Source organism: Tiliqua scincoides, chromosome 8 (genome assembly GCF_035046505.1).
Source record: "Tiliqua scincoides isolate rTilSci1 chromosome 8, rTilSci1.hap2, whole genome shotgun sequence".
Taxonomy (NCBI): Eukaryota; Metazoa; Chordata; class Lepidosauria; order Squamata; family Scincidae; genus Tiliqua; species Tiliqua scincoides.
The window spans coordinates 57,256,372-57,280,678 of NC_089828.1; the positions used below are offsets into that span (position 1 = coordinate 57,256,372).

The 24,307-nt window shown below is 46.8% G+C and overlaps 1 protein-coding gene across 3 annotated transcripts; it reads right to left on the reverse strand.

Annotated features, from left to right (window-relative positions):
- Positions 1-5,457: 5,457 nt before the first annotated feature.
- IFT22 (intraflagellar transport 22) lies at positions 5,458-13,172 on the reverse strand. Of its 3 annotated transcripts, none has more exons than XM_066636206.1 (6): positions 13,093-13,172; positions 10,591-10,670; positions 8,915-9,001; positions 8,188-8,390; positions 7,145-7,296; positions 5,458-6,380 (listed from the first exon to the last, which is right to left on the reverse strand). In XM_066636206.1, the coding sequence occupies exons 1-5, from the start codon at positions 13,129-13,131 to the stop codon at positions 7,148-7,150; spliced, it is 558 nt and encodes a 185-aa protein (XP_066492303.1). In that variant the 5' UTR covers positions 13,132-13,172; the 3' UTR covers positions 5,458-6,380; positions 7,145-7,147. The 3 variants fall into 3 exon arrangements, with proteins under 3 accessions (XP_066492303.1, XP_066492304.1, XP_066492305.1); XM_066636207.1 differs by having other exon boundaries at positions 5,458-6,401; XM_066636208.1 differs by lacking the exon at positions 13,093-13,172 and adding an exon at positions 12,990-13,048.
- Positions 13,173-24,307: the final 11,135 nt, after the last annotated feature.

The window sequence follows — 24,307 nt, forward strand, 5'->3', positions numbered from 1 at the left end:
TAAGTCAGATAGAGGTTAAAAGAGAAGATGTTTCAGACCTCATTGATAAATTAAAGATCAATAAGTCACCGGGCCCTGATGGCATACACCCAAGGGTTATTAAGGAATTGAAGAATGAAGTTGCAGATCTCTTGACTAAGGTATGCAACTTGTCCCTCAAAACAGCCACAGTACCAGAAGATTGGAGGATAGCAAATGTCACGCCTATTTTTAAAAAGGGAAAGAGGGGGGACCCGGGAAACTATAGGCCGGTCAGCCTAACATCCATACCGGGTAAGATGGTGGAATGCCTCATCAAAGATAGGATCTCAAAACACATAGATGAACAGGCCTTGCTGAGGGAGAGTCAGCATGGCTTCTGTAAGGGTAAGTCTTGCCTCACAAACCTTATAGAATTCTTTGAAAAGGTCAACAGGCATGTGGATGCGGGAGAACCCGTGGACATTATATATCTGGACTTTCAGAAGGCGTTTGACACGGTCCCTCACCAAAGGCTACTGAAAAAACTCCACAGTCAGGGAATTAGAGGACAGGTCCTCTCGTGGATTGAGAACTGGTTGGAGGCCAGGAAGCAGAGAGTGGGTGTCAATGGGCAATTTTCACAATGGAGAGAGGTGAAAAGCGGTGTGCCCCAAGGATCTGTCCTGGGACCGGTGCTTTTCAACCTCTTCATAAATGACCTGGAGACAGGGTTGAGCAGTGAAGTGGCTAAGTTTGCAGACGACACCAAACTTTTCCGAGTGGTAAAGACCAGAAGTGATTGTGAGGAGCTCCAGAAGGATCTCTCCAGACTGGCAGAATGGGCAGCAAAATGGCAGATGCGCTTCAATGTCAGTAAGTGTAAAGTCATGCACATTGGGGCAAAAAATCAAAACTTTAGATATAGGCTGATGGGTTCTGAGCTGTCTGTGACAGATCAGGAGAGAGATCTTGGGGTGGTGGTGGACAGGTCGATGAAAGTGTCGACCCAATGTGCGGCGGCAGTGAAGAAGGCCAATTCTATGCTTGGGATCATTAGGAAGGGTATTGAGAACAAAACGGCTAATATTATAATGCCGTTGTACAAATCGATGGTAAGGCCACACCTGGAGTATTGTGTCCAGTTCTGGTCGCCGCATCTCAAAAAAGACATAGTGGAAATGGAAAAGGTGCAAAAGAGAGCGACTAAGCTGATTACGGGGCTGGGGCACCTTCCTTATGAGGAAAGGCTACGGCGTTTGGGCCTCTTCAGCCTAGAAAAGAGACGCTTGAGGGGGGACATGATTGAGACATACAAAATTATGCAGGGGATGGACAGAGTGGATAGGGAGATGCTCTTTACACTCTCACATAATACCAGAACCAGGGGACATCCACTAAAATTGAGTGTTGGGCGGGTTAGGACAGACAAAAGAAAATATTTCTTTACTCAGCGCGTGGTCAGTCTGTGGAACTCCTTGCCACAGGATGTGGTGCTGGCGTCTAGCCTAGACGCCTTTAAAAGGGGATTGGACGAGTTTCTGGAGGAAAAATCCATTATGGGGTACAAGCCATGATGTGTATGCGCAACCTCCTGATTTTAGGAATGGGTTAAGTCAGAATGCCAGATGTAGGGGAGAGCACCAGGACGAGGTCTCTTGTTATCTGGTGTGCTCCCTGGGGCATTTGGTGGGCCGCTGTGAGATACAGGAAGCTGGACTAGATGGGCCTATGGCCTGATCCAGTGGGGCTGTTCTTATGTTCTTATGTTCTTATGTTCTTAACTGGTCTGCTTGCAGACTACAGGGTAGAAAAAAAAATAAAAGCCCCAGATTTCATTGTTGATTTATTGGGTCTATATCCTGTCCCTCCTGAAGTTGCACAGATTAAGTGGGACTTTGCAGTGACACATTACAGAGCAAGGAAAAAACCAAGGAAGACTTTAACACATGAAAAGGTAAAATTTACAACTCAGGTTGTTTAAAAAAAATACTGCCAAGTTCAGGCTGATCACATGGCAAAAAAAACATTTTAAAAAGTCCTAGTTTATCAGCTCTAAAAGTACCGCTGTCTAACTTCACTCCTTTGAAATTTGAATTTAGCAATCTGGCTAGAAAGTTGCTTATGTGACCCTGGGTGAACGCAATGTGGTACAGAAGATGCACCCTTGGTAGAGGTCTGCTAGCAGGGCTTAAAAGGAGACAGAACAAGTACAGGTATGATGATGATGATGACACTTTATTTTTACCCCACCTTTCTCCCCGAAGGGACTCAAGGTGGCTTACAAAACAAGGTTAAAACAAAAACATAACTTAAAAACAGATAAAAAACATATCATATAAACAGTAGTCAGATAAAAACTAGTCAAGTAAGATACATGATGATATCATACATCATGATACATGATGGATTGACAGAAGCACCCAAAATGTGAGACTTCTGAAACAGGTCTAGCACTGGGTCCAGGGGGCTGATCTCTGAAAAAAACAGCATGGGGAAGGAATCTGGTACAAATACCCAGGAGTTAAGAGGTACAGCTCATCTGCACCAGAGTGGAGCTGGATGGTGCCCTCCCAATGGCCCAAGATTAACCCTTACTGCCTGAAAAAATAAATAAAAAGCTGGAGGAACAAGGCCTTTGGAGGGAGGGGGTTAACTGGCAGGATGAGCTGTGGTCCATAATGTGCTATTTTAATTTCTATGGACTACTAGCATATTTCAAGATTAATTTGTTACACTGTCTGCTGTGACATTGCTTTTTGCAGTGTATCTTTTCCTAGTGTTATTGTTTGTGGACTTGAGTGTTTTGATCAAAAGGAGAGATACAAATGCTAAAAAGATTGAAACAAAGGAACCAAGGATGGAAAAGAGCCAAGTTACTATAATCCAACGTGAAAATAAGTAACCAAATGGTTTAGAAATCGTTTTCCCCCCCAGTGCAATTCCTTTCCTTTCAAAGTTTCTATATTGACACAACAAAGGATCCATGTTTTGCCATGTGCATTAATGTCAACAGGGTGTTGTGCATCTTTCAGTTTGGGTGAGTTGTGAGCACTACAGCTGAAACTGAGTCATGACTTTGAGAGATAGTTCCAGATTCAGTTTTAAGAGATTATAATTTATTTAACACAATTTAATTGTGATTTAACACAATTTTGGAAAATTCAGATTTTGCTTTAAGTCAAGCTATCTTAAGAAGAGAGACAGCGACAGCCATGCTGTGAACTACTGTCATGAATGGGCTGTGGGTTAAGACACAGTAAGACAGTAAGACAGTGAGTAAGACATTGGAGTAAGACAATGTATATACTGTACTGTGCAGAGCAAAAACAGGTCTGTACTTTTTTTGATTCATATCATTTTACTTTGGGACATGTAGGTGATCTGCAGTAATCTCAAGCAGGATATTTATTCCGATAAAGTAGGGTCCCATCATGGCACTATAGGTTTACTTTCAATAATAACCGTCGCCTGCCCATCCCAGACATTTTATACAGCTGAAAATATTTGCAAGAACTATTGGAAAGAACTATTTTTTTTGGTTTAGTTTAAAAGGTTCCATGTGGCACATAGATCTAAATAGATGAAAAGCAGATGACATCCCCATTAAAAAATGCTGGCAGGGCAAATTATATTGCTTGCCTGGACTACAAGTTGAAATGGACATAGTTCCATGAACTTGTTTGAGAAACTGCCTAATTGAGGACCCAATCCTGTCCAATTTTCCATTGTTGTTGCAGCTGTGCTAATGGGGCATGCACTGCATCTTATGGTGGGGAGGCAGTCACAGAGGCCTCCTCAAGATATGGGAACATTGGTTCCCTTACCTTGGGGCTGCATTGTGGCTGCACCAGGGCTGGAAAGTTGGATAGGATTGGGCCCTAAGGCTGCAATCCTACACATACTTTCCTGGGAGTAAGCCCAAATGAACACTATGGAACTTACAGCCCAATCCTATGCATGTCTAATCAGAAGGCCTACTGAGTTCCAGGAAAGGGTGCATAGGATTGGAGCCTTAGTTCTGTGCTGTAAGATTCTTAAAGTTGTTTTTTTTAATTGCTGCAGGATGCCTTTGCTGAAAACTGTGATATACCATTAAGCAAAACAATTTTTCGTGCTGCAAAAATATGGCTAGAATCTGAAATTCATTAAACGTGCATTCATACCTTCCTTTCGAATGCACCTTTTAAATTTGGGGAAATTAAATGGCCAACAAAAAATAAAACTTTATAGAAACTGTAGTAGTAAAAACAATAATAATCTCCCACATCAATAGTATACCTAGTCTTTCTGGTAAGTTCTAAAGGCCCAAGCTGCCACATATGTGCATCAACGGGCCCCGCTGGTGCAGGGGTCCTCCTAATGATAGAAACATCATGGATGCCAGTGTGACACTGGAAAAATGCCAAAACAGCATCATTTGGATGCCAGCGCAACTCTGCCCAAGGAGAGGTCAAAACAGAGCAGAGATGGGAATAAGATCTGGGAGGTACACATGGAGTACTTTGCACAACCTTGTGTCCCTCACAACATGTATGGCAAAATATTTTGTTAACCCTTATCTTCTCGGAAGTCTGATTGCAGGTTTTGTGCCCTAAGAGATCTCCACACACAAGGACCTGCCTGGAACCCAACAGGGGAAGGGCAAGGCACCCCCCACAGGTAAACTAAAGAGGAAGATCCCAGGCGACAATGCGCTGATGCTGCAACTCCATCTCATCTCTCTAACCACTCCCCCTCCCCAAATTTGCCTTTGCTATCAACTGTGTTGCCTAACCATCACTTTGTTTTGCAACAGTGAAGAACAGGGTTTGCTTTCTCTTGGCAAATGCTAGGAACTCCAACCATTGCTACTGCTAACCAAATGCTCATTAGAACCCCTTTTGTTTTTCAGGACTGCACCTTTGCCACAGGGGGTGGAACACTGGTTCTCTACAGAGATCTACTGCACCCTTCCCCAAAGAGAGGGAAGGGTAATGCTTCTAGCCTCAATGCTCTTATCCCATTCAGACAAAAAACAGATATGGCTAATACTGTTGTCTATCCCTTGCTATTCTCTCCGAGTTTCTCCTTGCTCTCCATACAAAACTGTCCTACAAGTAAGGATATTGTGCAGACCCCTATAGCCTGCCTGGAGTGCCTAGTGTAAGCCCAGCTGCTGCTCAGCAAGGCTGCTGACCTACGCCTTCCAGTCAGGTCCCTATGGCTTTGCAGACTCCATGACAGGCAGTGAACCAACTGGTGCAGCTAGACTTCATGGCACTTGGCTGGCTGTTAGATAATTTGCAATGGCACCACAGCCCTGCCAGGAGGAGATGATTTGAAAACCCACCTGTATGTTTCTCTTTCAGGTGCCATATCATTGATATAATTCAGTAAAACCTTTGGCTGTGTCACAGATGAGAGGGGACTCCCAAGTGAATGCGGGATGACCCAGAGAAGAAGTGCCTAGTAATTAGCGCACTCATCCCTTCATAAGCCCCACTTTCCTACTGTTGGACAAGTAGTTGAATGGGGAAAAGCACTGGTAGAATTTACATGCTGCCACCAGCCCAGGCTGTAAGACCAGGCAGAAAGAGGCTGTCTGGACAAAAAAGAAAACCTTCCCAAGAGAACTGTAAACCCCAGGGGTTTCTGTTAGAATTCCTTGTGGTAATATCTGCAGAGAGAAGAGAGATGGCAATTGGCTGAACCACCCTGTAAACAGGGACCAGGCAGATCAGGGGTTAAAAAAGAACTTATTTTATGTTAAGTTTAAGCAAAACTAGGAGAAGAAAGGTGGGTCTTGGAGGAAGGACCTGTGTTCCAGTCCAAAGCCTGTGCCAGGCCTACATAAAGTTGAAATTACATAAGGCTTATATAAGTCAGAGATCTGCCATTTATAATTATTCTGGGTCTGCTTATGTTTATATATTTTCTATAGCTAGTGTTCCATAATTTCCATTTTAAGAGACAATTGTATTGTTCTGAGGTCTGCCAACTGTGTTATTACAAAATAAGAACATATAGGGAGTAATTCTGTGTTAAGCTACGACAAAGTTCCATTCTTGCTTTTCTGTCATTGATGGAATGCACAACAAAAAAATCTGGCTGTACTTAAAAAAAATTAAAATCTCTGGAATTTCTGGCTTCATGGCAAAACCTAAGCTTTGCTCTTTCTGCCTTAAACTTTTAAGAAAAAAAGAGAAAGGAAACAAATACTGTTTTTCTTGATTTTACCAATAAAAGACAAGTTATTTACAGGCCTTTGAGAATAGATCTTGCCAAATGCAATAAAAGCCTCATCTGGGTCTTCTCACCAGATAGTGAGGAAGGTGCAGAGGGTGTGTTCCTGTCCTCTCTGAGTCACATGTTGGAGACTTTATGGGACGTCTCTGCTCCGTTTCATGAAAATTGCAAAGAAACAGACTCCTTGGTCCCTCCTTAAAATAAAAGACAGAATGCTGTAAAAAACAGATGATATCATTTTACGCCTGTTCTCAGAATGATACTAACAAACCCGCCCATACCTGTCTCTGTGGAATGTTCTGCAGAGGCTAAGCTACATTGGACAGAACCTGCTTTGGTTCCCAGGAGTTGTCTGAACTAAAGGAATCCACTGAATGGGTATAAAATATGTATTAACAATGCCAGATAAGAGATCAGAAGAATGCCTTTGAACCACCAGAGGATGATAAAAATTCTGGCCTGGTCTCCCTGGAGTGCCTTGGGATTAAAACAATAGAAATTGCTTTGCGAAGCTGAACATTCTACAAAAGGTAGGTTCTAGCACGGTGATTCAATAAAAGACTGCTTGGGTTGGTAAAAGGCTCATTTTGTTACTAAAATAATCCTATTTTTTTATTAAAAGCACTTATGCAAATTTATGGGGAACAAGTGTATTAATGGCAATTAGCTAAATAAAACTTCCATGTTCGAAGGCTGTGGACCTCCAAATACCAGATGCTGGATACAAAAGAGAAGTTGCCTTCACGCCCTGGCCCTGCTTATGGGCCTCTTGGGTTTGGACTTTACCACCTAAAGATTCCATCATCTTATTCTCTGGGAGTTGTGGAACAAAACAGTATAACCCCCACCACCACCACCACCACCACTACCTATTAGGTTAAGATGCAGTTAAGGGTTTTTCCCCACTCCCAGGCAGGGGAGTTCAAATTATTCATTTTCTTTTTCCAAGCTTCACCACCTTTTACGTGATAATCAGCATCTCTTCCCTGTCTCGGTTCTCATTCACCAAGTTGGTGATGCTCTTGAGGTATTTCACAAATTCCATCCAGACATCTTCAGGGTCATCTTCTAGGCTGAAGTGGACCAGTTGCAGCCTGTTCAGAGGCGAAGCTGTGAAGTTAAAAAAAAATGCTTATTTTAAACACTTCTATTCCATCTCACGCTCAAGATGTCTGCAGTGGCTAAAGGCCCAACATTTAAAAACACCATACTATGTTAATAATAGAATAATGAGCGCAGGATGAATTTCACCAGAGCACAGAGTTTCATAGCCTTGGTGCTAAGAACAGAGAACTCCATGCCTTGTGATCCTACCACCAGCTCTGATGACAGTGAGATTTCGGCCTTTTTGGATGACTTCAGTGGATGCACAAGATTGCATAGCAAGGGTCGATCCTTTCAGTATGGAAATTCCCAGCCATCTAACGTTTTAAATCTAATGAAGTCTAAATGTTATAATTTACACTTTGTTATAATGTTATAATTTACACTTTGAAGACAGCCCACAAATGGACTGGAATGGAGCAGTTAGTATGATAACCACTATTGCCTGAGCTAAGAGGAAGCTTTTAAATGATTGCTGTCCTATGGTTAGCAGGGGAAGAGCAACCAACCCAATCCATCCCAGTATTATGTCTTTTCCAGTGGCTATTGCTGGTATCTTTTGTCTGCTGCTCTTTAGATTGGTGGCACCTTTGAGACTGGAAAACATTTTCTCTCCTCTTTTGCTATTTAAACTACTTTGTGAAGTATTTTGTTGTTGTTGTTTTTGAAAAGTGATGTATAAAGATGGTAAATAAATAAAAACGTGCAAGAAAATGGTTCTTCAGGCATGCTGCTCCCAAGTAACTTAGGGTTTCAAATGTAATTAACAATAATCCAGAAACAGATCAGAACAGTGCAATTCTAACAATAATGGATCTGATGATGGGGAAACATGCACTGCAACAAACACAGACTATATATTGGGGTAAGTGCAGGGAACGAGGTTTACAGACTTACGTAAGGTGAGGTTTTCTGTGTCTCCCGCACCGCCTGGTTTGTGATGAGCTACAAGCAGACACTGGCTGTCGAGCAGCTGCTGCTGCTGGACAAAACAGCTGTACCACATCTCGATTTCCTTCACATGGCTGGGCAAGTCAGGGTTGAAAACTATGATGACCCCATGGGAATCCTTCATCAGAGCTGGCCAGCAAGACTCAAACCTGAACACAACACAAGCACATAGGATAAGCCCTGCTAGAAGAGACTAAAAGGTCAGTCTAGGCCAGGATACTGTTTCTAGGGATGGTCCAACCATGCAACCAACTGAGATGATTGCCTCAGACAGCACATTGAGACAGTTGCCCCCATCCAGCCAATCTGCCCACATAGTAGGTTCCAGATACTGCTGTTCACACAGAATGCCACTGTTTTCTTTGTTCAAAGTCCTATAACTACTCCTTTTGTGGAAGCAGAATTTTCGCATGAACTGCCCCACTGATAGCCTCCATGTTGTCCAGTTAAGAAGACTCTTCTGGAAGCACATCCATTTCCCACAGTGGTCCACCCAATGACTCCAGGAAGCTCACAAGCAGGATACTGAGGCAATAGCTCACTTGCTCACTTGCTATCATCACTCAGGACCTGCTATTCAAAAGTCACCTCCGCCATACAGCAGCTTAACTAAAGGTTGGCTCCGGGCCTGAATTCAGCTTGTGTTGGAATATGACATGACGGAATTACTTACTTTTTATCACCTCCACAATCCCACAGTTCAAAGCGACACTCTGCCCCTTTGCTGTTTTCATTATGTTGCATCTCATATTCCAAGATCCTAAAATTTAATTTAAAATATATATAAAACAATGTAGTTGGTCTTCTGCAAGAATAGATACCTTCCTGGCTGCCAACAGAACCTCCCCTCCCTCCCCAGTCAAAATATCTGAAGGAGGAAATTCCCACATGTGTGGTTTTCTGAGGAAATCAGCTTCCGAGGATCCGAGGATTCCGAGGATCCGAGGAAGCTGATTTGAGCTGCAATCCTATACATGCTTTCATGGAACTAAATGTAATTGAACACAATGGGACTTACTTCTGAGTAGACATGCATAGCATTGTACTGTTATACTATTAGAGCCATGGTTTACCTAGGTCAATATTTTCTTCACTGATTGGCTGTGGCTCTCCATGGTTTCAGATAAGGGTTCTTCCTTGCCCTCTAGAGATACCAGGGATCTTCTGCATGCAAAGTAAAGGCTACACCGCATAGCTACAGCCTCAGTCCCTTTTTCAGATGTGTATTCTTGGCTGCCACTGCCTATCCTGCTGTCAACAGCTGGTTTAGCATTCTCACAGTAGCCCATCCATGCACTGGCTTGCTCTGTGCTAGAGTTGTTGGCTGCCACTATGAGGTAGGTAGGCATATTTCACATCCTATGCTTCAAGGGAAAGGCAATTATGTCCTTTTTCCAACTTCTCTAGTAAACAGGATGTATTGGACTGCGTGTGCACCAAATTACAATACTGGGGAAGCACTAGAAGTGTCAGTGCCCTGCATCTTGACTCTCCATGACTCCAGACGCCCCATCAAACTCCCAGCAAGGGATCAGCAAATGGTACCACACTGCCAAAGTGTGGATATGCGTCTCTGCCCACCCACCATTCCCTGAGCTGCAAGAGCACAATACTGGGGATGACTCCCAGCCTCATGCAAGTATGCTTTGAGTATGTGCCAAGTCTCAAGAAAGGGCCTGTGCCAACAGAAGTCAGCAGGCTGGCAGTAGGCGAGAGGGAGAGAACCCCAAGTGTGTGTCTGTGACACACAAGGAGGCGGCCAAAACCATCTGTTCATTGCAAGATGAGGGCCTCTCCACCCTGGGGCAATGTTGCCCTTTAACCATGGGGTACAGCCAAATAAAGCAGAGAATGAGAGATGGCCCAGGGTGAGGTGGATCCTCTAAAGGAGAGTCCAGAGCTACATAAGGCACTCAGGGATGATGATGAGGTGGTGTCCAGACAGACTACCTAGTAGTGCCCACCCCGGCCAAGCTCAGGGAAGGAACCAGAAGGGTGGATGTGGTTGACACAACCCCTTCCCTACTTCTGATCTCTGAGGCCCAATTGGGTTCCTATTGCTTGGCCAGCAACCTTCTTATTCTATCCCCTTGACCTTGGGGTCAAGGGGGTTCCAGACACTAGTGGGGAGCATTCCTCTTGCACTGACCCTGCCAGGAGGTGGAGGAAGGAGTAGCATACACCCTTAATAGCATGTGAGTTAGTTAAGGAATCAGTAAGGTCTGGGCAGCTTTATATAGACAGAAACCTCGAAATGGCTTTTTGCACTTGTGCTGCTTGGGAAAAGAAGAATCTGTGTCAGAAGACTGTACTGGTGGAGCAATTCCGGCCAGCTTGCTCAGGACTCACCTTACTCCTTGAGTTGGGTTATAGCTGCCGACACCTTCTGTGCTCTCTGACAAGAAGTTTGCCAAGACAGATTTTCCTGCCTGTAAAAAATGATCGTGCAAGTAAAATTAACACCTGTAAAAATACCTACCCCCAAGATTGAACCTGTATCCAAATAAGGATCTATCTGTGTAACATGTACAAGATGTTCACCCATATATATTAAAATACAAGAATTCTCTCCTCACCCTCAAGCACAAGTACAAGATATACTTTTACACTCATTTTCTCATTAAAATTAAGTATTCAGGGCAACTAATGCATTCAGTCTTTTGTTTTTGTTCTAATAACCACACGTACCCCACCTGGAAGCAGCATTCATTCCATTATCTAATTCTTTTTCATCACTATAATTTTGTGAGGTAGGTTACGGTGTGTTCTTGAACATACCTTAGGTTTATTTCTCACGGAGGAGGTAAATCTAAACAGGCTGTACATTCCAGACTACAGGTGGTGGGACTCACATTACTGAATGTTTGAAAGAAAGAAAGAAATCTCTGCACACAGAAAACTAGTGTTTCAGGGAGAAGTGTTCTAACCTAGTCTTTTCCTGGCATGCTAATTTTCTATGTGCAGAAAATCTCCCCCCCCCTTTTTTAAAAAATCCAGTTAGCCCCCAGCTGTCATTTTAAAGGATACAGCCCAAACACAGGTTTACCCCCACAGCAAGAAATGGGCCTTAGCGCCTTTCCCCAGAACCAAATGAAAATGCAAATACCACTATGTCTACATCAAATTTTAAGGCAATTACTTACCTTACAGAAAGGGGTAGATGAAAAATGACAAAGCCATAAACAAAATTTGGGAGATGAAAGCCGACAAAGCTGGATTACAAACTACAAATTGGGGGGGGGGGGTTAGAATAGTATAACTTTTTAGGTTGTCGCTTCTGAGTGGTGGTGGACAAGTTTGAATTAAACCTGTTCTGCTGGACAAAGGGACCGTTCAGCTCAACATCCAGCCAGACACTTCCAAGAGGCGTGACCCAGGGTGTGAAACAACCCCCACCTGATATTCAAAGGTAGACTGCCTTAGTTTATGGAGGCTCCAGGCAGTTTTCATGGCAAATATCCTCTGACAGACCTCTTCTCCATTTGTCAACCCTGCTATGGTTTCTCTGGGCAGTTATTATGTCACTTCCAGACCAAAAGACTGATTCAGTCCAACAGCCGGCTAGGTGTTTGAGAAGCCAGGCCTGAAGCCCTCTTCCATTGTTGGTCCCCCAACAATACTTGGAATTTTTGGCAGACCACCTCTGAGCATGGACATCCTGATGGCTTATCCAGGAGTCCTCCTCCATGTAGCTAGAGGCGGTGCAAAACTTGTTTTGCACGGTGCCTCACCACAGCATGCAAGCAGCCCCTCCTCTAAAGAGCCATTCCAGGCCGCTAGAGCAAACAGAGGTGTATGCACACAGGGGGTGCAGCCGCAAGGGGGTGAAAGGCACTGAGTTTTGCAAGGCACCTCACTGCAGCCTGCAAACGGCCCCCCTCCCCTTCGGAACCATTCCAGGCTGCTAGAGCCATTTTGCTCTAGTGGCCCAGAATGACTCTGAAGGGGAGAGGGCTGCTTGGATGCCACGGTGAGACGCCCTGCAAAACTGAGTGCTTTGCACCCCCTCTAGCTACACCACTGCCTCCACAGGTTGGGCTCATCCTCTTTAAGGGGCACCAGGCCAATAGGTGTCCCCAAGTCCCACATCCAGCCAGGTGCTTCCAGGAATCTCCCCAAGCAGCAGAACATGAAGGCAACAACAACCCTACAGTGTTGCACACACAGAGATAGACTGCTCCTGCAGGGAAGGCTCAATTTTGCTCTCGTGGCTGGCACACCTCCCCGTTTCTCTCTACCAGGAAAATGAGACCCATGTTTGGCTGCTTTTTGCCAGGCTTGGAGCCTTTGGGCTCAGCAGGAGCTCGGTGGAGGAGACACAATAAGGCTGCCATCCTATCCACGCTTACCTGGGAGTAAGCCCCATTGACCATAATGGCAGTTACTTCTGAGCAGACATGCACAGGATTGGGCTCTAAGGCTGCCATCCTATCCACACTTACGTGGGAGTAATCCCCATTGACCATAATGCCACTTACTTCTGAGTAGACATGCATTGGATTGGCCGCCATCCTATCCACACTTACCTGGGAGTAAGCCCCATTGAACATAATGGCACTTACTTCTGAGCAGACATGCATAGGATTGGGCTCTAAGGCTGCCATCCTATCCATACTTACCTGGGAGTAAGCTCCATTGACCATAATGGCACTTACTTCTGAGTAGACATGCATAGGATTGGGCTCTAAGGCTGCCATCCTATCCACACTTACCTGGGAGTAAGCCCCATTGACCATAATGGCACTTACTTCTGAGTAGACACGCATAGGACTGGGCTCCAAAGCAGCTGCCTCCTGGGGAGGGAGAAGGGGGTGCGCCCCTCTCTTCCAGGCACCCTTCGGGGCCACTCACCTCGCTGGGCCCGACGAAGAGGATCTTCACCTTCAGCATGCCTCCAACAGACTAGGCCGCCAATCCCCGGCCTCGCGTCTGGAAGCCAGCCGAACGGAGGGCAGGGAGAACGGGGAAAGGCTCCAACAGGCTCCGCCCAGCCCCGCCGCGCGCCGTTGCTAGGCGCGGTTGCTAAGCAACCGAGGGAAGCCGCCCCGCCCGCACGCCTGGGATGCAGGCCAAGTCCTGGCCTGGCTGGCAAGGATGCTCTTGGCTGGGCTGCTCAGGGACAAGCCTCACTGCGCCCAACGGGGAAGCCCAAGCCTGTGTGCAGAGCTACCCACGAGTGAGTGTGGGCTCTGCTCAGCAGCTGTGAACATCAGAAGAGCCCCCTGGATCAGGCCCGTCTGGTCCAGCCTCCTGGGTCTCCCAGTGGCCCACCAGGGGCCTCAGGGGGCACGCAAGACAACAGGACACCTGCATCCTGGTGCCCTCCCTTGCACCAGGCATGCTGAGGTAACTCACTTCTGAAACCAGGAGGTTGCACAGACCCCCCACTAGTTGTAACCCATGATGGACTTTTCCTCCAGAAATCTGGCTAATCCCCTTTTAAAGGCATCCAGGCCGGATGCCATCGCCACATCCTGTGGCAAGGAGTTCTACAGATCCATCACACACTAGGTAAAGAAATATCTTCTGTCCTAACTCTCCCAACACTCAAATTTAGTGGACGTTCCCTGGTTCTGGTGTTGTCTGAGAGGGAAAAGAGCCTCCCTGAAACCACTGCATAATTTTGTATGTCTCAATCATATCCCCCCTCAAGGTGGCGTAGCTGGAGGGGGGCAGAGCACTTAGCCTGGCGAGGAGATGGGTTCCCTATGGCTCCGTTTTGCCCCCCCCCACCGGGAATGGCTCCGAAGGGAGGGGCCACTCACCCACCTCCCCGCCAGGCTGAGTGCTACGCCCCCCTCCAGCTATGCCACCCCCCCCTCAGATACCTTTTTTTTAAAGAGCTCCAAACACTGTAGCCTTTCCTCATAGGGAAGGTGCCCAAGCCCAGTCATTTTAGGGCCCAGTCCTATCCAACTTGCCAGCGCTGATGCAGCCATGCCAATGGGGTGTGCACTGCATCCTGCAGTGGGGATGCTGTCGCTGAGGCCTCCTCAAGGTAAGGGAACATTTGTTCCCTTACCTTGGGGTTGCATTGCAGTTGCATCAGTGCTGGAAAGTGCTAAGAACCTGAGTAGGACTGGAACACCATCTCCTGGTATCTGAGGGCTACACCAGAAGCCTCCTTCTTTATTTGGTGATGTTCTAGTCCAGTGGTCTTCAACCTTTTTCATTCCTGTAAGTTATTTATATATATATATATATATATATATATATATATATATAAAATAAAATAAAATAAAATAAAATAAAATTGGCAACCTTCAGTTGGCAACCTTCAGTCTCGAAAGACTATGGTATAAGCCAACAGCACCTGGTATTCCCAGGCGGTCTCCCATCCAAGTACTAACCAGGCCTGACACTGCTTAGCTTCCATGTCTGACTTAGACTTGGATGTTCCCGGTTCAAATCCCTGCCAAAGGGCCAAAGTATGTAGACTATGAGTTCCCAGAAGTGTCTGTAATTTCCAGAAGTTCTGTGACAAACAGGTAACTGGAAATAGTAGGTAGAAGGAAGTCTGTGGAGGAGCTGCAGCTCAGGGTAGAGTGCATGCTTTGCATGCAGAAAGTGTGCCCCCTCCCCAGCTCCATCCCTGGCAGAATCTTCAAGTAGGACTAGAGATGGCTCCAGTTTGAAACCTGGAGAGCAGATGATACTGCGCTAGAAAGACCAAGGCCTGACACAGCATAAAACAGCTTCATCTGTTGAAGTATCAAAGCCAGTGTTTTGCAGCCCATGGCCAGCTACCAGGATCTCACTGTTCATGTCCAGGCGGCCCACAAGACCCAGCTGGCGATGGCATCAAGTCAGTTGGCAGCCCATCAACTTGGTACCCAACAGCACTTTGGGAGTAATTTCTGTCTCTCTGCTTTTTGTAAAACAATTGTTGATCTCAAATGGAGCAACAGTAGCACCTAGTGGCCAAATAGACTTAACATTCATTTCCTCTCCCTCCCTGGCACATTAACCAGAGATGACTGACAGGTTTTCACTCTATCCTCTCTGGGGCTTGGCCCCTTTCTCCTCCAGGCCCCTGCAGTGTTCTGTTTTCTGTTAAAATGGAAGCTGAAATCCAACCCTTCCTCTTCTTCCCATTCAGGCGCATTCTCTGGCTCAGCGCACAGGATGCAAAATGGGTTGCCTGACCCAGCCTGCAAGTGGGTGGGCTATGAGCTTCCCAGCCTGTTATTTCTATGCTCTTTTTTCATTTAAAGTATTGGGTCGGCTCTCTGATCATGACATCATTGTGGCTGCAATCCTATCCACACTTACTTGGGAGTAAGGCCCATTGAAAATGCTAAAATGTACTTCTAAGTAGTTAGGCCTAGGTTTGGGCTTTGTGTGTGATAACTTAGCAGAACTGGCCCTTGCAACTTGATATGTCCCAAGGCATCACATTTGTAGCGATGGAGCTACATGGCAGTCAACATCATTATTTACGTCTGGGGCAGCTCATTCATCAACCTAACTCCCTAGGCATGGTAGTGCTTGAGATGGGGTCATGGGGGAGGGGGAGGGACCTGCATCATGAATTCATCTTTCAGTTGCATCAAAAATGCTTAAAAATGCAACAGTCTTTATTGCCAGAGTCTCTATTTCTGTGCTAGCAAAGGCAGCAATTTGCAAACATACATTCAAAACCAGGTCCAGTAGTGTCGTATTCTTGGTCTCACTCCCAGGGTTTTGGGGTGCTCAGAGTTGTTGGTTCTGAACCCTAGAGCCCTCAAAGATCCCTGTTCGGTAGTACTGCCACCACCCTGTAAGAGCCAGTATCTCAGTCCAGGGATACTGAGACCCTCTAGGCTTAACTATATCCCTTGTAGGCACTGAGCACTTTCTTTACTTAAAGTCTCAGTCCTCAAGTTACTAGTCCACAATGAGGATTTTTGGTAGCTTGCTGAACGGCTAGGCAGGATTCAGAACCTTTGTCCCCAACAGACAACGAACCAACATGGTAAAAGGATTTTTACTTTATTAAGTACATAGGGTTACAAAAAGTTACAAAAGGCAGCAAATGCTAGAGGCATAAAAACTTCTAAGGAAACATATCAGCATAAAATAATAAAGCTAACTGGCTATCTCTATTATTTCCTAACTCTCACGTGTGTCAGCTTCTTTTGTAGATCCTCAGCCCCAGTTACCTATGGGCCACATGGTCCTGGCGGGGCAGGATGTGCACCCACCACCTATCTCACCAAGAGACAAAGACCAAAAGATGAAGACAAAAAGACCAAGACACCCCTTCGGGCTTTTCTTATACCTCTCATGCTACAGGATGATGTAACTCTGTACTTTTTTGAACTGACCAATCAGAACTCTTGGGGACAGAATCTTCTCAAAGTGGGGCTGGATGCTAGTTCTCTCAGTTCTCCCCCTCCCCACTGGGGATTCCTGGGCGCCTCTCTGGCTACTGAGGTGCTACATTTATCACCTTCCATTGAGTTGTAAATTCCTTGCAGCTAGGATGCAAGCCCCTTCTATGTTACTGGGTTACTTTGGTTCAGGCTTTGCCATGCTACCAGGCCTAAACTGCACATATTCATGACAAGTGGGAACCTGCATCTGGATGGCTTCAGCCTCAATAAGTCCTTTTGAAATGTGAGCCATGGAATGGTGGAGTCTACTGATGGCAGTAGGAGAGGGGCCTTCACTCAGCAATGGAGCACATAGGACTGGGCCAAGATCTCCTGCCACCTGAGGCCTCTCACCAAATCCTACTCCCCTGCCTCGGTAGTCTACCAGCCTCTCCTGCTCCTCTTCCAACTCTTTCTCAAAAATAGAGCATCTCCACTATAGCCCATCACTCTTCTCTTCCCCACACTTCCCTTTCATTCCCTCTTTTTTTTTTTTCTTTTTCAGAAAGAGCTGGAGAAGGAAGAGTGGCAGAGGAGGGGTCCCCTGCCAATCTGCACCCTGAGGCTACTTATGGATGGGCCAGCCCCGGAAGCACCTGCTTTGCCTGCCTAAGTTCCTGGGTTCAATCCCTGGCATTTCAGGGTTGAGCTGGAGAAAAAAGAATCTGAAACCTGCTGCTGCCCGTTGGTGGAGCTGGTAGGACAGGATTCTGACTGAGCAGAGGGCAACTCCGTATTCAGCTAATGCTTGACCAGGCAGTCTGTGGCTGTGACCACGAAGAACCAGCAGCTGGTTCCTGGCTCTTCATCTTGACCCCAGTGCCCAGGCAGGTGAGTCAGGTGACGTTGTCATGGTGACCCTTACCTGTGGAAAATTTCCATCACCATGTGAAGTAAAAAGAATGGTGGCAAGAAACAAGGCCTTCTGTGTCATGGTACCGTACACCTGGAACATGCTTCCAGGGGATCGACAGTCAGCCCCCTCTGTGGAGCAGTTCCAACAAGGCATTTCTATTTCAACCAGCTTTTGAAATAGAGGGGTGGCTGGAATGGGGGGGAGAGGCTGCCTAATTGCCATCTTATGTTTATTGACTGTTCTCTTGCCACTACTCCAGGTATTTAGCAGGGATAGTTTTATATTTTTAGAACTGTTTCTTTATCACAGTGGCATAGCTAGAGGGGGTCAAAGCACTAAGTTTTACAGAGAGCCTCACTGCGGTGTGCAAGTGACTCCTCTCCCTCCCCTTTGGAGCTATTCTGAGTGGTGGGAGCAAAACTGAGGCATATGCATGGCTCTGAAGGGGAGGCGCTGCTTGTACACCGTGTTGAGGCTTCCTCCAAAACGTAGTGCTTTGCACCCCCTCTAGCTACACCACTGCTTTATTGCCTGTTTTATTGCTGCTATTACATTGCGATTGCATTTTAATTTTAAATGCTATATTGTTTGATTTTATTATAAGTCGCAATATTGTGCCGTTTTTAGCTGGAAAGGCCAGATAGAAATTCATAAAATTAATCATAAAGACTGGGAAGGTGAACTCGCCCAAATCTACTTCTCAGGATTCCACCAACTTTTGTGTCCAAAACTGTGCTCCATGCTCCGTGATTGCTGTGGTTATGAGCCGTCATGCATCTCAAGCATACATTTCCTTCAATGCAACATAAGGCTTGAGTCATGTCTAGCAAGAAGGAAAATGTCAAACTTGAGACCAGATTGTATTCCTAAAGAAACAGGCCGTAAATCATAGAGGTGGTCGTCTTGTTCCCTAGGATGCTAGAAAGATCCCAGCCAGGCTACTCAGAATGGTTATCTCTGGTAGTGTGAATAGCAGCCTGGGAAGAGGTGGGGTGGGGAGACAAACTCAGGGCATGAGAATCCTACCAGGCCTTTCAGCTGTAAGTTATGAAGGAGGAACAAGGGGATCTGGCATCTCTTTTTATTTGCGCAAAGGATCTCCCTGCGGCTCAGCAGAGATGCCTCTTAAAAAACAGTGAAGGGGATTAATCAAATTGGTTCGGACAAAGTCCATGAAAACAAGAAGAGCCCCTCATTTGGGGAATTAGAAGCATGAGAAAGAAATGCAGAGAGGGTGAGGAGTTGGGAGGGGAGGAGAGAGAGAGTGAGAGAGACCGATCTGGCAAAACTCTCTCCGTCTCCATGTGGAATAAGTTACCAGAGGGGGGTCCTGAGAATCAAGCCAAGCTCGATGCCTGAAATGAAGTGATGGCAGATGGGGAAGGGGGAAGGGGGACTTGGCAGCCGGGTGGAATTGCTCTAGGAGGCGCTCAGACGGGTGAGGCTGTGACAAAAGTCCAGTGGCTGAAGAGAAGGACCTGGAACCAATCACTGATGTTGCTGTGGACTCACCTGGTGGCCTTGGTCTGGGAGTGCTTTCTTTCCAGCCACCTGTATTCCCTACCTGTAAAACAGATGAACAAGAGGCCTACCTTGCAGGATTGGGGGGTGTGTTTGAGAGAGAGAAAGGGAGCGCACATCAAAGGATCTTGGCAGGGAACTGTGAGGGTCTGTGACTCAGTTGCAGGATGTATGCTTTGCTGCAGAAGGAAGCTTTGTTGCTACCAGCATCTCTTGTCGCATCTTGGGTCAGGATCTTTACCTCTTGTGGTTTGTTACCATACACACGATAACGCTATCTGAAAAAACAATAATCTTGACTTAAAAGTCTTGGGTCGTGGCTGACTGGGAAGGTTTTGGGAGGGCAGTCAGTGTACACTAGAAGGACTCTGCACTCACAAAACTGCATTCTGTGAGCTGAAATAATGAGGCAAATAAACAGATTTTTGCTGATTTATAAGTTACATAAGTTTTGGTCCAAAATTTTGTAGCCTTGGAGATGAACCACAAATGTTCAGCTTGCACAAATCGGTCTACTTGTTTACCGTCAACCAATCTCCAGGTCTGAGGAGACTCTCAGCAGAGTGGGTCCTCTACAGAGTGGGTCCTCTGGGGTAGGCCTCCCAGAAGGTTCATAGTGAGGCTGAGAATTATCTTGGCATTGTTGGAGGAGCTGATTTTTTTCCCCACTGCCTTAGGCAGTGACAGCAACCATCAGGTCCCTCCTCTGGGCTGTCCCCCCCCCTCCCCATGGCTCTGATGGCACTCAAAGCAACTGCTTTCCTGTCTTTCCATCGGTCAATGGTTGTTCTCAGGGGGCCCTGCATCATTGCACAGATCTTTGGAAGGAGTTCCCAGGTATGGTGGGATGGCTGGAACAACAAGGGGGAGAGTCTCCTGGTCTGATTGATCCACTAGTGCCATAGAGCCAGCATGGTGCAGTGGTTTGGAACTTGGACTTACCTCCACGTTCAAATCCCTATTCAGAAATGAAGCTTCCTGGGTGACCTTGGGCCATTCACTCTTAGCCTAACCTACCTCCCAGGGTTGTTCTGAAGACAAAAGGAGAGAAGGAACTATCACTCTGAGCTCTTTGGAGAAAGGACAGCAATAACTTGATTTTCATCCATTTGACTTTCATCGCTTTGCTCTTTCAGCCATTTTCAACCCACATTTCAAATGTTGTCCATGTTCTTTCTTCCAACATTCCATGACATTCATCAATGTTCTTATGCTTATTTTCATTTTATTTCTGTTTATTTAGGTTTTGCACACATTTGCATGTGTTATAAAGTTAGTTGTTTACATTTTTGCCAGCCCAAAAGACAAATAAGTCTCTGCTTTGACCATTTCTGACTTTCATCCATGCTCTGGTCTCTAACCAGACAGAAGTGCAAAGTATTGATGTGAAAAAATGTGAAAAATAAATACTGTACATAATGCTGCACAAAGCTGGGCTGTGTCACGGCACAGCACGAATTGAGGCAACAGGTTTGGGAAGAAGGTTAGCAGTGAGAAGGTAGGCTGTATTATGAAGGGCTACAGGAAATGACCTGGCTGAGGACAATCTGGGGATCAAAATCTGGACAGTCAGGAATCGGTTTTCATCCTCTCCTTCAGGTGTGACTGGGGAGTTGAGGCCGCATAAGATCCTGTGCTAGCAGTGGTGCTGTTGACTGCCCAGATCCTCAGCTTCTCCTGGGCTGCATGGCTGCAATGTCCCTTCCAGCCAGTGTCCAGGGTGCGTAGCAGCAAGTCTCAGCCCACTCAGTCCTGAAGGGAAACTGCCAAAGGTGATACTGTTCTTTGACGCTAGCCCTGCTGTTGTCTCAATTGGCTCCTCACCTTCCTAAATAATGAGTGTAGTGCTAGTTTAAAATGTTTTAAGATTGCAAAAAGGCTCTACAGGAGTAGGTCACCTCCCTGCTTTAGCTGCTAGTTTCCAGGGACTGGAGAAGTGATCAGAGGCATTTGGGATCGAGGGTCCCTGAGAGTTTGCAACCTCTGCTTCCCACAATGAGCACCATAGATAAAAAAGCAGATCAGTCTGGCCCCCACCATCAGCCAGATGCCAGAGGAGGAGCTCACCTCTTCCTTCCTGCTGAAGACCCGACTGTCAGTTGCCTGGGAACTGGAAAAGCAAGTGAAGGCTTTGGCCAGAGGGCTCAGGGGCTCCCGGGCTGTTGTCTCTTGTTATTGTAAGCTGCCTTGAGGATAAAGTGGAGCAGAAATCTAGAAATAACTAATTAAATAATGAATAAATGTGAGCATGTCTGGTTTATAAAAACTGGCCTGTTCATATTTCTCAGTTGCTTTTCCCCCAAATGAAGTCTCCCTGATAAATTGAATGAATGGATATTTTTCTTGGCTCGGCCAACCTCAAAGCAGCGCTGGTTCCAATTTATCAAAGTAGTTTTGAGAAATTGTTCTGATAGACAGTTCTGATAGGCACCTTGGCGGAGCGGGGGGGGGGGGAGACAGCCTATTTATTACTGTTAATGGGGACCATTACATGACAGGGCTCCAAGAGGACTGGGAATGAAACACCCATCTTTCATTTCTCACTTCCGGTAGAAAATGTTCCTGGTTTTCCTCTTCACTCAGAAAACAATACTGAAGATGATGATGATGATGATGATGATCATGATGATCAACATTTTTTTTTAACAATGCCATCTAGACACATGCAGGTTTATAGAGAATGAGATAATAAGGTCCCTGCCCCAAGGTGCTAACAATCAAGAAACAGACACAAAAAGGGGAGGAACATGGAGGCAGGGGATATGGGAAGAAATGATTATTTGAGTGATGAATGCTTGGGCTTGCAGCAGGGTCATGGGACAATTAGTTTAGAATTTAATTGTAAAAAGATGCTCAGTTGGTTTGCAGATTGTGGTGAAAACAGGCAAGGGGCCAGAGATCTAAGGCAGTCTAATGGTCAGGACTTCTTTCAAAGGAGTAGATGTCTGGGGAGGCAGGTTCTGAGAATTCCAGGTGAGACATCCTTTGCCTGGTGGAGGTTCTCCAGGGTTCTAGGCTGGAGTCTTTTGCTGCAGCTGCAGAGGTTTTTGCTTAAATGTCTGACAACCTACTCAGTATAAGGTGGGTTGATACGCATTTCATGTGAATATTTTGGGCAAAGGCCATATCTCGGTGGGAAACCCTGGCCTCTGAGTGGCCTGCTTGGAGGCAGGCTGTGCAGCATGGCCTTTCCCAGTTTGAAGAGACACTTGGCCAACAGTCTGAGGCAAAGAGGCAAAGAAGGAAGGCCCATAGCCAGGGAGACAGACCAGGGACAGACTGCACTTGCTCCCGGTGTGGAAGGGATTGTCACTCCCGAATCGGCCTTTTCAGCCACACTAGACGCTGTGCCAGAACCACCATTCAGAGCGCGATACCAGAGTCTTTCCAGACTGAAGGTTGCCTACAGAGAAGTAATAAGTGCAGTGCCAGGAGGGCATGTGCCAATTGAACAATTTCTGCCCAACCTTGCTCAGTCATTGCAGCCACATTGCTCTTTCCACCTAAGCCACTCTCCTGGCACCCCTCCTTCTTCACATCTCCTTGTTCCACCCCATTAAATGTTTCGGGCACCATCAATTCCCCTTTCAGAAGATGTCAGTGGGAGACATGAAGCAGAGAGTCCATTTCTGTCAGCACCAAGATGGAGTGAAACAAGAAATAAACTAATTCTCAACATAGTCACGTCAAAGCTTATATCCTTTGGCATAATGAATTGCTGGATTAATTAGAAACAGAGTTCTATGCATTAGTTACATTTAATAGCCTTGGTATGTTCTGAGGAGAGAGTTTTTGTGGGGTTATCTCCAGAGCATGAGAACATTGGGTTACCAGTGGCTTGCTCCAGTCTGGAATTCAGGAATTCAGGCCTCTGGAAGTGGTCTGCAGTAGGTGTTGCAGACCGAAGCACAGGAACTCTTATTGTGGGAGGGAGACAAATGATCATCCTTGCAGATAGCCGGAATGCAGTTTGTGGGTCCTCACACACAACATCAGGCTGCATGCATACAACTATGTGCCAAACTTTCTGTGCATCCCCCTGGGAAACAGATGATTGGTGCCATGCTGGGTGGGACAAAAGGCAGCATTCATTTGGGAGCCCGAATCCGTCAACATGAAGAAATACTGGACCTGATGGACTGCATGCTGTTGAGGGGTGGTGGGGGAGGGAGGTGAATGGCAGTGATTGTGTAGGACAGCAGTCTTCACTGCTGTATTTGCAACTGGGCATAGCTATACCTGTTGAATTTCTCCCTATCAACCAACCACTAGATGCACAAGTAGTGCAATTTTCAATTTTGTGCTGAGCCTCCCTATTCCGGTCAGGGAGAAGAACTGGTTGCAGCCAGTGGTGTAGCTAGGGGGGGCAAAGCACTAAGTTTTGCAGGGAGGCTCACCATAGCGTACAAGCGGCATCACTCCTTCAAAGCCATGGGGGGGGGGGGAAGAAGCTACTGCAGCCAGTGGTGTAGCTAGAGGGGGGTAAAGAACTAAGTTTTGCAGGGAGCCTCAGTGCAGCATGTGAGCAGACCCTCCCCTTTGAAGCCATTCCAGGCAGGGAAGAAGAAGTGGTTGCAGCCATTGGTGTAGCTGGGGAGGCAAAGCACTGAGTTTTGCAGGGGGCCTCACCATGGTGTGTGAGCAGACCTCTCCCTTTGGAGTCATTCTGTGTGTGTGTGTGGGGGGAGAAGCAGTTGCAGCCAGTGGCGTAGCTAGAGGGGAGAAAGCACTAAGTTTAGCAGGGAGCCTCACCATGGTGTGAGCGGACCTCTCCCTTTGGAGTCATTCTGCGGGGGGGGGGGAGCAGTTGCAGCAGTGGCGTAGCTAGAGGGGGGAAAGCACTAAGTTTAGCAGGGAGCCTCACCATGGTGTGAGCGGACCTCTCCTTTGGAGTCATTCTGCGGGGGGGGGGCAGTTGCAGCAGTGGCGTAGCTAGAGGGGGGCAAAGCACTAAGTTTTCAGGGAGCCTCACCATGGTGTGTGAGCGGACCCTCCCCTTTGAGTCATTCTGCGGGGGGGGGGAAGCAGTTGCAGCCAGTGGCGTAGCTAGAGGGGGCAGTTTTTCGGGGAGCCGCCAAGGTGTGGCTCCCTGCCAAACTTAGTGCTTCGCCCCCTCCAGCTACGCCACCGCTGCCTCTGGGGGGGGGCAGCGCGGCCGTGGGAGGCGCCGCGGTGCAGCGGCTGCTCCCGCGAAGGGTTAATCGGGCGCCCCCCAGCCCAGCCGCGCCCCGCCCCGCCCCGCCCCCTTCGGAGGGAGCCCCGCTCCGGCGTGAAAAGGCGCCCGCGAGCTGCAGGGACGGGGCGCGCCCGGGATGCGCCTGTGAGCCGCGGCGAG

Bases quoted from the DNA above. Each gene is read 5' to 3' on its own strand.
- IFT22 (XM_066636206.1), bottom strand. From the start codon at position 13,131: ATGCTGAAGGTGAAGATCCTCTTCGTCGGGCCCAGCGAG. The intron at 9,002-10,590 runs GTGAGTCCTGAG...ATTAAATTTTAG, and splicing joins AACCCAACTCAAGGAGTAAG to GATCTTGGAATATGAGATGC. The intron at 7,297-8,187 runs GTAAGTCTGTAA...TTAACTTCACAG, and splicing joins CACAGAAAACCTCACCTTAC to CTTCGCCTCTGAACAGGCTG.